The sequence below is a fragment of the Monoraphidium neglectum genome (assembly GCF_000611645.1).
Source record: "Monoraphidium neglectum strain SAG 48.87 chloroplast CP, complete sequence, whole genome shotgun sequence".
NCBI classification, from domain to species: Eukaryota; Viridiplantae; Chlorophyta; class Chlorophyceae; order Sphaeropleales; family Selenastraceae; genus Monoraphidium; species Monoraphidium neglectum.
In genome coordinates, this window is record NW_014013626.1 from 345 (window position 1) to 13,089 (window position 12,745).

Consider the following 12,745-nt stretch of genomic DNA (forward strand, 5'->3'; position numbering starts at 1 on the left):
ACTTTTTACTTTTTACATTTCATTATTTATTATTTTAAGAAAAGCTGTTAAATTAAAAATCATTATAAACAGTTTTGAAGCCGAATTATTTTCCTAGAATATTTTAACTAGAAAATATTTAAATTTAGGTTAACCAACTAAGACATTTTATCTTAAACCGATATTAATTTTAACTAGAGCTGAAAAAGAAATCACTCCTTAAACAGGATAATTTGAAAAGAATGTTTTGACTTTTTTATTGAAAAAATTCTTTTCAATCTAGGATTAAGTTAAAAGCAAATGCTCATTTTTAATAAATGGGAAAGTTTGTGTTCAAAAACATTAAATTAAACCTAAAAAAAAGAGCAGTTGATTTAAAAGAAATCATCTGTTATAAATTAATAAATGCAAAATAACTTAAAGTACTCAGTACTTAATTCTCTTCATTGTTTTTTTAATTATGGAAGAATAAACAAAGAAGTTAAAGAATGATGTAACTCGATTGGTAATGAAGCTAATTTTGTATACTTTGAGTCGAGATTTTAAAAGTCACCATTTTTCATTAAATAAGAAATGACAATTGATAAAATGGGATTGTGTTATATGAGATTTGTTGAGCTTTTAAAAGATAAGATTTTGTTTTTAAAAATGAAATTTGTTCTTTCAAAGAATTTTACACAAAAAACTTAAATGTCTGAATTCATTAAAGAAAAAAATCAATTAGTTTTTGAATGTGAGACAGGTAATTACCACACTTTTTGTCCGATCAGTTGTGTTTCATGGCTTTATCAAAAAATAGAAGATAGCTTTTTTTTAGTAATTGGAACAAAAACTTGTGGTTATTTTTTACAAAATGCATTAGGAGTTATGATTTTTGCTGAACCTCGCTATGCAATGGCCGAATTAGAAGAAAGTGATATTTCAGCTCAACTGAATGATTATAAAGAATTAAAACGTTTGTGTCTACAAATTAAACAAGATAGGAATCCTAGTGTTATTGTATGGATTGGCACATGCACTACAGAAATTATTAAAATGGATTTAGAAGGAATGGCACCTCTTCTAGAAGTAGAATTAGGTATCCCTATAGTTGTTGCTAGAGCAAATGGACTGGATTATGCTTTCACTCAAGGTGAAGATACTGTTTTAGCAGCAATGGCACAAAAATGTCCAGAATATTCATTAGAAAAGGATAATAGTCCTTCTAATTTGTCAAACACTAAAGAAATTTCTAATTTAGTTTTATTCGGATCATTACCTAATACTGTTGCTACTCAATTATCTTTAGAATTAAAAAGACAAGGAATTGAAATTGCAGGTTGGTTACCAGGTCAAAAATATGTTGATCTACCACAATTAAGTAAAAATACTTATGTATGTGGAATCAATCCTTTTTTGAGTCGTACAGCAACAACGTTGATGAGACGTAAAAACTGTCAACTTATTGTAGCTCCGTTTCCGATTGGACCAGATGGGACACGTGCATGGGTTGAAAAAATTTGTGAAACATTTGGTATAATTGCTCAAGATTTAGAGAAACGAGAAACAAAAATTTGGGAAGGGCTTGAAGATTATTTAAAATATGTGCGAGGTAAATCCGTATTCTTTATGGGTGATAATTTATTAGAGATTTCGTTAGCTCGTTTTTTAATTCGTTGTGGAATGATTGTTTATGAGATTGGAATTCCGTACATGGATCGTAGATTTCAAGCAGCTGAGTTAGCTCTTTTAGAAACGACTTGTGAAAAAATGAAGGTTCCGTTTCCTCGTATTGTAGAAAAACCTGATAATTATTATCAAATTCAACGTATCCGAGAACTACAACCGGATCTCGTGATTACTGGTATGGCCCATGCCAACCCCCTAGAAGCACGTGGAATTACGACAAAATGGTCTGTAGAATTTACTTTTGCTCAAATTCACGGTTTTACAAATAGTCGAGAAATTTTAGAACTTGTCACTCGACCTCTACGTCGAAATGAAAACTTAAAGTCTTTTAACAATTTTGGAGAGAAATTCGTTAAGGTCGACTGCTAAGGTTAAAGGTCCTTATAAAGACAAAACAAAAATTCAATATTTTTTGTTTTGTCTTTCTTTTATCAATAAAATATTTCAATCTAAAAAAAGTATCCTTAGTTAAAACGAAAATAACTTGTTTTTTTTTTTTATACTATTTATAATAATTGAATTTAGATTTTTAATCTTAGAATTATCTAAACAGAAAAAACGGTTAATCAAATTTAATAAATATAGACTATATTATTTTTCAATCTTTTTAAAAAAATCTGAAAATGAAAATTTGGTCAAACTTTTTTACTCTATAAAAAGTGAATTTTTTAAATTTCTAAAAAGTTCAACAACTGTAATTTGTTAAACTACAGTAATATTAAAGTAACATATAAATGGGACAAAAAATTCATCCTTTAGGATTTCGTGTAGGTATTACAAAAAGACATGAAACAGTTTGGTTTGCTCGATTTGAAAAACGTCAATACGCACAAACTGTTCTAGAAGACATTTTTTTAAGAAAAACTCTTCAACAATTATTGCCTGAATTGTTAAAAAAAAAATACAATAATTCTGAACAAGTTGGAAAAATCGCACAAATTAAAATCGAACGTGGCTTTATTCCGTATGAAATTGGTATTCAAATTCATGCTCAAAATTGCGAAGCGATTAAAACTGCTGTAGATAAATTAGAATTAAATCCAAATTTATTACAAAACTGTTTAAAAAATCAATTTGTTTTAGAAAAAGCGTCAATCAAAAGTCAAGATGTTTTTCAACTAAAAACAACTCCGTCATTAGAAAACAATCTTCAGAAGAGTCTTTCTAAGAAAAAGAAAAACAATTCAAAATTCGAAAATTTTTCTTCATCAAAAAAAACAAACAGATTTAACCTTTTAGACAAACGCTTGAAAAAAAGAAAAAACACATTAGAACGTTTCCGTCAACGTATTTTAGAAAATATGTTAATTGTTAAAAAAGGTAAAAAAATTACAAGAAAGTTTCAAAAAACAGATGTTCGATCTTTACGATCTACACGTAAAACAAATGATTTTGTGAGAACTAGACAAGGGAAAAACCAAAACAAATCACAAAGACGTTTTGTATTAAATCGTTCAAACACGAATAAAGAGAAATCAAAAAATAATCAAACAGATTTTTCAATTTTAGGCACAGCTCGTTTACGTTCTATTTTAACTGAAAATCGTGAACAATCACAAAAAACAACGAAATTCATGAACGTTTTTCTTTCAAAAATGAATAGAAATTTTGTGGTTTTATTAAAATCAGAAATGTCTTATTGGAATTCGTATCTGGAAAATTATAAAACAGACCAAGTTAAAAAATTTGCTCGTTTACGTTATGCTCCGCTAGGTTATCAAACAAAATGGAGTTTAGCTCGACTGAAACGTTACGAAAAACAACCTTTAAATGTTTTAGTGAAATTATTAAAAGTTTTACAAAAACAAGCATTACGTAAACTAGAACTATTACGTAAAGAGTTTTTAGTGTTAGGGACTCTTTCTAAAATGAAATCTTTCCTTTATTTTCAACGCATTCGTTTTATTAAGGCTTTAAAAAACTTTATTCAACAATCTAAAATCGAAGTTTTAGCAAAACAAAAAAATAAATTAGGAGATCGTAGTCATCGAGTTTTATCACAAACTTTAAGTACGCAAAAACGTTTAGAAAACGAAAAAGCATTGTTAGGTTTTACAGAAAAGGCTTTAAAACGAAAATTCACAAATCTGAAAGAAGAAAATCGCAAAGTTAAGTTTGTAGAATATTTACAATCAATTGTTCAAAAACACCGTCAAAAAAATCTTTTTTTATATTTAACAACAATTGCTGATTCACGTAAATATTTACGTCAAATTCAAAAGTTTACAAAAGAACAAGCAAGTTTTTTATTTGGAATTAATAAGAACATGTTAGAACAAATGACTTCAGAACAAAAACGTGATTTTGTTAAAAATCAATTAAAAAAATCGATTCAAAGAGCAAACCGCCAAAACGAATTACAACGAAGTTTACAAGATGTATTTGTACGTCAAATTCAAAAACAAAAATCAATCTGTCAACAAAATTTAGCATTAACTCCCAAAATTTCTTTAAAATTTTATTCAGTAAAATCAGAAATTATTGAAACAAATGCTTCAATCGTAACAGATACTATTGTAGACAAATTAGAAAAACGTGAAGCTTTTCGCCGGGTAATTAAAAAAGTTTCTGAAGATTTAATGAAAACGAGTAAAGTTAAAGGTGTTAAAATTCAGGTTTCTGGACGTTTAAATGGAGCTGAAATTGCTCGTTCTGAGTGGGTACGTGCAGGTCGTGTTCCTTTACAAACACTTCGTGCCAACATTGATTATTGTTACAAAACAGCCCAAACTATTTATGGGATTATTGGTGTTAAAGTTTGGATTTATAAAGGTTATACAAAATTGAACAAAAACGCTTAATTTAATTTTTATTGTCATTCGACAATTTTTTAGGTTTTTTAAAAATTAACTAGAATTTTTAAAAAACCTAAAACTTTATTGTTGTTAATTAATATACTAAGAGTTAAGAAATTATAGTTTTATTACTTGTTCAAAAATTAAATTTTTGTTAAAATAGTTTTAAGAATAAAATATTCTTAAAAACAGTAAAATTTTTACACTTTCTATTTTTGATTCTTCTAACTAAGATTAAGTCTTTAAAATTTTTATAAATTTTTGGATTTAACATTGTTAAACCGTTGTATAAGAGCCTTTCGATCAAAGATCGAACGGGGGGCTTCGGGGGGGGGGGGACCCCCCCGGCCCAACGGGCCTAGCATAACGTTGTTATTCGGGGGCCTAGACCCGTTGGGTCTCGGGGGTTTCCCCCCGAGGCTCTTAGCCTCTCGGGGGAAACCCGAGGGCTTCTCGAAGCCCTAAGCCCGGGGGGGAAACCCCCCCGCAAAGCCCGAAATTATGTTTTTTATTTATTAGAAGATTCGACTTTTTTTTGGATTTAACATTGTTAAACCGTTTATAAATTCTTTTTATAAAGCTTATTGTATTTTTTATGGACTCATCAAGACAAAAAATAAAAAACGTAAATTTTTCTTTATTAAAAGATAATAATCCTATCTTTTGGAATTTTTCATTAGATAAAGTAAGATTAAAAAATTTTGTGTCATGGTTTTTTAAAAACCATGGTGAAAAAAAAACACTTCAATTATTAGAGCAATTAAAAAATTTAGGATTTGGTTATGCAACTCAAGCAGGAATCTCTTTAGGTATCGAAGATTTAAAAATTCCACCTAATAAAAATAAATTGTTAGCTGAAGCCGAAAACAGTATTTCTAATTCACTTATTAGTTATCGTAAAGGAGAAATTACTGGTATTGAAAAAAGGCAGCAATTTATTGAAACTTGGCATGAAATTAGTGAAAATTTAAAGCAAGAAGTTGTTCGTTATTTTGAAAAAACAAACATTTTGAACCCAGTTTATATGATGGCTTTTTCAGGGGCTCGTGGGAATTTATCACAAGTGCGCCAACTTGTTGGAATGCGAGGGTTAATGTCTGATCCTCAAGGTAAAATTATTGAATTTCCTATTCAAAGTAATTTTCGTGAAGGATTAACTCTAACAGAATATTTAATTTCAACTTATGGAGCTCGTAAAGGTATTGTTGACACAGCTTTAAGAACTGCGACAGCAGGTTATTTAACTCGACGTTTAGTCGATGTAGCACAGCACGTTATTGTATCCACTTTTGATTGTGGAACGAAAAGAGGTATTTTTCTTTTTGATATGAAAGAAGGAAACAAAACTATTTATTCTTTTTCAAATCGATTAATTGGACGAGTCCTTGCGCAAAATATTTATGCATCTGTAAATGTTAACCAGCTTTTAAAAACTGAAGCATCCAAGTCAAAGCTCGGGTTTCGGAATCAAGAAATCAATACAGAATTAGCAACTGCTATTGCGAAACTTCATAAAAAAGCATTAGTTCGTTCTCCTTTAACATGTGAAACTAGAAAACTCGTTTGTCAACTTTGTTATGGTTGGAGTCTAGCGACCTCACGTTTGGTTTCCGTCGGAGAAGCTGTCGGAGTTATTGCAGGTCAATCTATTGGTGAACCGGGAACACAATTAACAATGAGAACTTTTCATACTGGAGGGGTTTTCTCGGGAGAGATTACAGAACAGATCAATGCACCTTTTTCTGGAATCGCTGAGTATTCAGAACCCATTTCAGGTGCTTGTATTCGCACACCACTAGGTTTTTTAGCTTTTTTAACAAAAACAAACGGTACCCTTTTTTTCAAAAAATCGAAAATGAAATTGTTAGAAGATGATTCTTTACACTTAAACAAAACACTGACAAATGAATCGTCAGTAATGAATGTTTATAAAATCCCCTCTTTTACTGTTTTGTTTGCACGTCATGGTGAATTCATAGAAAAAAGCAAATTTTTAGCACAAATTTCTTTGTTTCCTACGGGGCAAAAAACCACTCAGACAATCGAACAAACTATTTATTCTTCACTAGAAGGCGAAGTTTATTACAATCAAATTGATCTTTTAGAAGATATCGATGAAAAATATGGGGAACATATTTCAAAAGCGGAAGATTGGTCAAAAGTTTGGGTACTTTCAGCAAAAATTTCTAATAATACATTGGTTTCAGACTACTTACCTAAGTGTGGAGATTTTGTTTCAAAAAATTCTATTGTTAATCAAATTCAATGGTTGACAAATTTTTCACAACCTTCTTATATTAATTATAATACATCAAATGCTTCAAACTTTAAAAATTCAGACTATTCATATGAATCAAAACGGTTGTTTAAGTCTTTTCAAAGTTATTCTTTATCAAACAATAAATTGAAATCAAATCTAACGCTAAATTCATCTTTCAATGCTGTTTTAGCTCTTAAAACAAAATCAATAGACAATTTCTCTTCAAATTTTAAAATTTTTTCTAAATATCAAAAAAGAAAAAAATTTTTGTTAAATAATATAAACTTGACGAATTTAAATCAAAGACAAATTTTTTCTGTTTACTATTTACGAAACATACAAACTTGTTTTGTATACCCATATCAATTCAATTTTCGTTATAATTTTCTAAAGTCAATTGCCCAAACCGTTATTTTTTTACCTATCTTAGGTTCGGGAGTTTTAACAAATTGGTTAAACTTAAAAAGTTTAAAACACAAAAAAAACAAAAAACAAAAAGTAATGAACTTAGTACAAAAACAATCTACAGTTTTAGTAAAAAGATTAAATTTAAATAAAAAATTTAAAGTTAGGCACAATGTTGTTATGCGAGGGCAAGCCTCTAGGCCCGGGGGGGCTTTGCCCCCGGGGCCTCAGAAATCCCCTCGCTCGGGGGGCCAAGGGCCCCCGCAAAGCCCGAGACCCAATGGGTCGGGGGGTTCCCCGAGGGCCCTCGGCCCGGGGGGGGGACCCCCCCGCGCATTAAATAAAACGAATTTTTTCCATCCATTAATTTTAGCAAATTTTGTTTCTTTTTCATCAACTTTAAACACGAAAACTCTTAAAAATTTTTATAAAAGAAAATCTAAAATTTCAAATGTGAAATTAGAAAAATCAATTGTTTATCCTTATTTTCCTAACAATTATCCCAATCCTTTAAGTGAGTATAATTATTTAAATAAATCAGACACAGATTTTTGGTTGTATAAAAAATCTATGGAAAACGTTTTCAACAAATTTTCTTTCAAAAACCAAGCTCAATTAAAAAATTTGCAAAACTCAAAACAAAAAAAACATCACGGATCTTCTATAATAACGAAATTCGAAAAGAATAAAATAAGAAATATCTTTTTTAAAAAAACTACAACCTTAAAACGGGAACAACTTTCAATAAAAACTCCTATTCTTTTCTTAAATACTGAAAAAATTTGTTATAGAAAACTTGGTTATTTTGTTTCGATTGAAATAGAACCAAATAAAAGAGATCAACTTTTTAGTTTTTTACCTCTTCAAAATGACTCTTCTATGGATATTCATAAAATACATATATTGAATAAGTCTTTAGGGTTTTCTTCATTTTTATCCTTAAAAAAAAATTTAAAAAATACAAAATTAAAAAACCCTAATGCGAATAATACTTTAAATTTAAACAACACTGATTCGTGGAGTCTAAACTCAAACCAAGGCTTTTATTGGTTTCCAGAATTTTCACAAACCATAACCAACGGTATTTTTTCAGTTTTAGGTCCAACAATTTCTCAAAAGATTTTTAAAACAAAATTTTTTAAACTTAAAACAAAAAATACAAAAAGTGCTTTTTTTTATACAAAAAAATATATTCAGTTTCTAAATCTTGCCCAATCACAAATAACTAAAAAAAATCTGACAAACAAAATGAATTTTAGTAAGACGTTCAGGAAAAAAAAATTTTCTAAATTTTTAAAAAATCAAGAAAAAAATAAAGGTACTATTTTTCAATCTGTTTTGTTTTCTAATTTGGCTAACATCAATTTAGCATATCACAGTGAAACAAAAGACGTACGTTTTACTAATAAAAATTTCTATTTAAGTCATTTTAATCAAGATTCTTTTTCTAAAAAATTACAATTAATTTTTATGAATATCGAAAATTATCAAATGTTTCACTTTGTTTCGCCTTTAAATAAATATCCCTGGTTTGAAAAAAAAAGTCACGAAAAGGCTTTCAATTATTTAAAGACACTAAATCACAAATCATTGAAACAGCAACTTAAATCTAATTATATTTCAGTAAAGAAATCTTTTATTATAGACAACTTCAAACAAACTGAAAAAAAAGATTCTAAAAAATCTAGTGAAAGAAAGATATTTTCTTTTTCTAAAAAAGATTTGGAATATTCTAAAAATTTAACTGTTAAGCTAAATCAGTTTAAAAAATTGTCAACACCTTTTCAAGAAATTTATTGGTTAGCTCAAGAAAATTATTCTTTAAATGTATTAATTAATAATAATAAGTTGAAAAATTTTGGTTTAAATGAATCTCGATTTATTTTTAATTCAAATCATACAAATTTTAACCGAATTAAAGAAAGAACTAACATTTATTTAACAAATTATCAAGGATTAAAAAAAGAGTTTGTCTTTAAATATGATGGTTTGCTTAAAATTCATACATCAGAAGTTTTAAACACGTTTAATAAAAATGGACAATTGGACAAACCGGTAAATTTAAACTTCACAAAATCATCTTCTTTAGCCCATTCTAAATTAAAAGTGAAATTTATTAAATATGTTTTAATGAAAAAAAATTTCAAACGAAATTTGTTCTTAAACACTCAAACACAACAAAATTTGCATAAATCAAAGGTTAATGGTTTATTTTGTGTAAATCTTAAAAACTATAATAATTTTTTAAGTTCTTTACCTCTTTTACAAAGAACAAATATCTCTACTCGAAGTCCAGAAAATTTTACAACTGTTAAAAATTTTGCAAAAAAAAAATATTCTAAAAAAATTTCAAAAACTAAAAATTTAGCATTAAATATTACCTTAAAACCAGGTTGGATTTATAAAACGACAAATTTATCGAATATTTTTAATATTCACAAACTTTTAATTTCAGCTGGAAATAATTTATTAGATGACATTTGTTTTGAGCAACAAAATATTTTTGTCGAAATAATTTCATTGAATAAAATGTGCTTGCCAAATTTATTCAAGACTGATTTTAAAAATCAGAAATCAACAAATTCATTTAATACGTTAATAAAAGTCAAAAATTCTAAATGTCGTTTTTTACAAAAAAATAAAGATATTAAACAAAAGCATCAAAAGAATTTACTAAAATTTGGGGGAACCAACGGTCGATGGGGCCCACGGGGGGGGGAAACCCCCCCGCAAGCGCTTAGGTTTATAAAACCTAAAAGAACCCCGAGTGCTTCTCGAAGCCCTCGCAAGCTCCGTGATGTTACTGCTTTATTTTTCTTGATTCGACCTTTAAATCATAGGCTTTTTCCTAACCATCAACAAATGAAAAGAGCACTCTATAAATGTATGCAAAAAAAACGAACAAATGAATTGAACTCATCTAATTTTCTTTATAAAAAATATTTTTCAAATGAACTCAATCAACAAACAAACGCGTTAAAAAGTCTTTCAAATTTTGAACCACTAGATTTCCAGTTAACTCGGATGAATTTATGGGATTCCACATTTGTTTCAAAGAAACAAAAATTTTTACTTTTCAATTCAAAAAAACTAAATCCAAAACAGAAAATTGAAGAAACACCAAAAAAAACTTCGTTTTCAACCCTATTCCCAAACTCTTTTTTTAAATCTTTTTCAAAAAAAGGACAGGTTTTTTATTTAGCTAAAAAGATTTCCAATTTTTTTTCAAATTCATCGAATTTTCGAAAATACGAACGAGGACGCAACTGTATTTTGGAAAAAGCTTATTTTTCTAATTATTCAGTAAATTTTACACAGTGCAAAGTTTCTTTAAGTTTATCACGGTCATCTATAGCGAATGCATCGACAACTGCCGCTGGTTTTTTAGCTTACTCTTTTCCACAAATCTCTTTAAATAAAGAGCCTACAAGAATGGATTTTTCTGAATATAGCTCTACAGAATACAATAATTATTTGAAAAACCAATATTTAAGGATTTTAATGATAAGAAGTTCTCACTCACTTTTTCAAAAAAATAACGCTTTTTTTAGTAAGACTCAAAAATTTAGTGAAGTTAGCAATTCTTTAGAAAAGTCACGATTTCGATTTTATAAAAAAAGAATTATTAACTTACAATCTTTTTTGAACTTTTATAATTCTATGCCGTTTTTTGAATATTCTTTAAATCAAAAATATGGTTTCTTAGCCAATCAAAAATTGTTTGCTTCATCTTTTTATAAACAACAATTTGAAAATTATTTCAAAATTACAGTTTTAGACAGTAAAACAATTTTCAATGAAACTTTCAACGGAAAACGATTTATTCAGAAAAAAAGAAACAAAAACGTAGTTTCAGATTTTTCTCGTAACTTTCCAATTTCAAAAAATCATTTAATCTTAAAAAAGAATTTTTTAAAAAATACGATGTCCCTAGGTTTAACAAGTTTTTATAGTCCTTATGAGGGTGAAGTTTTAAAAATTTATAATCAGAATTCAGATATCTTAAACTTAAGAAAAAGCGTAAATGTGTATCTGGAAACAGGATTAGAGCAAGAAAGACAACAACAAAAATTGATTTTAACAAAATCAGATATATTTGGTTTAGAACTTCCAATTACTAAAGTTTCTTTTTTAGACTTAAAAAAACCATTGCAATCACCTGTCCGTTTTTTCGATTCAATGTGGGGTTCAAAACAAAGTTCTAACGTTGTTTTATCTGTGCCAAGCTCAGAATCTTCGATTTGGAGAAAGATCGATTTTTTTCGCTCATTCTTTAGAACCGTTGACAGTTGGAAAAATTCACGCGAGTGGCATCCGCTAAATCGAGGCCACGAAAAAACAAATTTTTCTAAAACCTATAAACCAGAGATCTTCAATTTTAATCATTTAGAAGATCAAACATTTTTTAACCTGATATCGACAAAAAACTCTTTAAAATTTTTACTGTTTTATCATGAAAGATTTAAACGATTAGAAAAACATTATTATGATGAATTTGATTTAAATCAATATAAAATTTCTGACTTTAATACGCATTATAAAAATAAACGTTATAAAATAAAAACAGTGAGTTTTGACTTGATTAATCAAAATAAAAAGTTACGTTTAGGAGCATTTGTTAGTACAGGTGAGAAGTTTTATTCTAATTTAACTTTTTTAAAGTCAGGTTTGATTATTCACTTAAGTTCAAAAAAATTAACATTACGAAAAGCTCAATTCTTTTTTATTTCTCCTCAAGCTATACTACATACATATCATGGGCATTGTTTAACAAAAAATTCGCCAGTTATGACTCTTCCATTTCAAACATTAAAAACAGGTGACATTGTCCAAGGAATCCCAAAAGTTGAACAATACTTAGAAGCTCGTACAACAATTCGTGGTCGATTATTTTTAAATAGTTTACCTGTTTTACTTTATGCTATTTACCAGCGTTATTCGTCTCAATTAAATATGGAAAAAGCAGTTCAACAAAGTTTTTTAAAAATTCAACAAATTTTGGTAGATGGGGTGCAACGTGTATACAGATCACAAGGTGTTAGTATTGCAGATAAACACTTAGAAATTATTGTACGTCAAATGACATCCAAAGTTAAAATTGTTTATGGTGGACAAACAGGATTTTTTCCTGGAGAGTTTGTTGATTTAGAATTTGTCGAACGTATTAATCGTTTTTTAATGGTGAAAATCCGATATGAACCTGTTGTTCTTGGAATTACTCGAGCATCTTTAGAAGTCGATAGCTTTTTATCGGCAGCGAGTTTTCAACAAACTACAAAAGTCTTAAGTCGAGCAGCTATGGAAAATAAAAAAGATTTTTTAAAAGGTTTAAAAGAAAATCTTTTAGTAGGGAATTTACTTCCAGCTGGCACAGGGTATATTGTTCCAATTTCAGAAAAAAGGTTTTCGAAAATCCTTATTGACGATTGAATAAATTTAAAGCAAAAATTGTAAAAAATTAAACTTCTTAATTTTTTTATTATTGTAAAAAATCAAGGAAAGCCGATACGATTAGATTAATCGGCTTTTCTTGATTTTTATTAACAGTTTAGATAATATAATTTATAGGACTAAGCCTGCTTAACTCAATCGGTAGAGTATCGGTTTTGTAAACCGAAGGTTACCGGTTCAACTCCGG

The 12,745-nt window shown here is 28.5% G+C and overlaps 3 protein-coding genes across 3 annotated transcripts; all 3 read left to right on the forward strand. All coding sequences in view use genetic code 11, as the record gives it.

The window, feature by feature from the left end:
• Nucleotides 1-669: 669 nt before the first annotated feature.
• On the forward strand, nt 670-2,016 carry MNEG_16742 (Photochlorophyllide reductase subunit N; the record flags this gene model as incomplete). Its single annotated transcript has 1 exon — nt 670-2,016. The coding sequence occupies one exon, from the start codon at nt 670-672 to the stop codon at nt 2,014-2,016; it is 1,347 nt and encodes a 448-aa protein (XP_013906988.1).
• A 365-nt stretch (nt 2,017-2,381) lies between these two features.
• MNEG_16743 (30S ribosomal protein S3, chloroplastic) lies at nt 2,382-4,448 on the forward strand (the record flags this gene model as incomplete). Its single annotated transcript has 1 exon — nt 2,382-4,448. One exon carries the CDS (start codon nt 2,382-2,384, stop codon nt 4,446-4,448), a length of 2,067 nt encoding a protein of 688 aa, XP_013906989.1.
• Nucleotides 4,449-5,037: 589 nt separating this feature from the next.
• Nucleotides 5,038-12,537, forward strand: MNEG_16744 (DNA-directed RNA polymerase subunit beta'; the record flags this gene model as incomplete). Its single annotated transcript has 1 exon — nt 5,038-12,537. The coding sequence occupies one exon, from the start codon at nt 5,038-5,040 to the stop codon at nt 12,535-12,537; it is 7,500 nt and encodes a 2,499-aa protein (XP_013906990.1).
• Nucleotides 12,538-12,745: the final 208 nt, after the last annotated feature.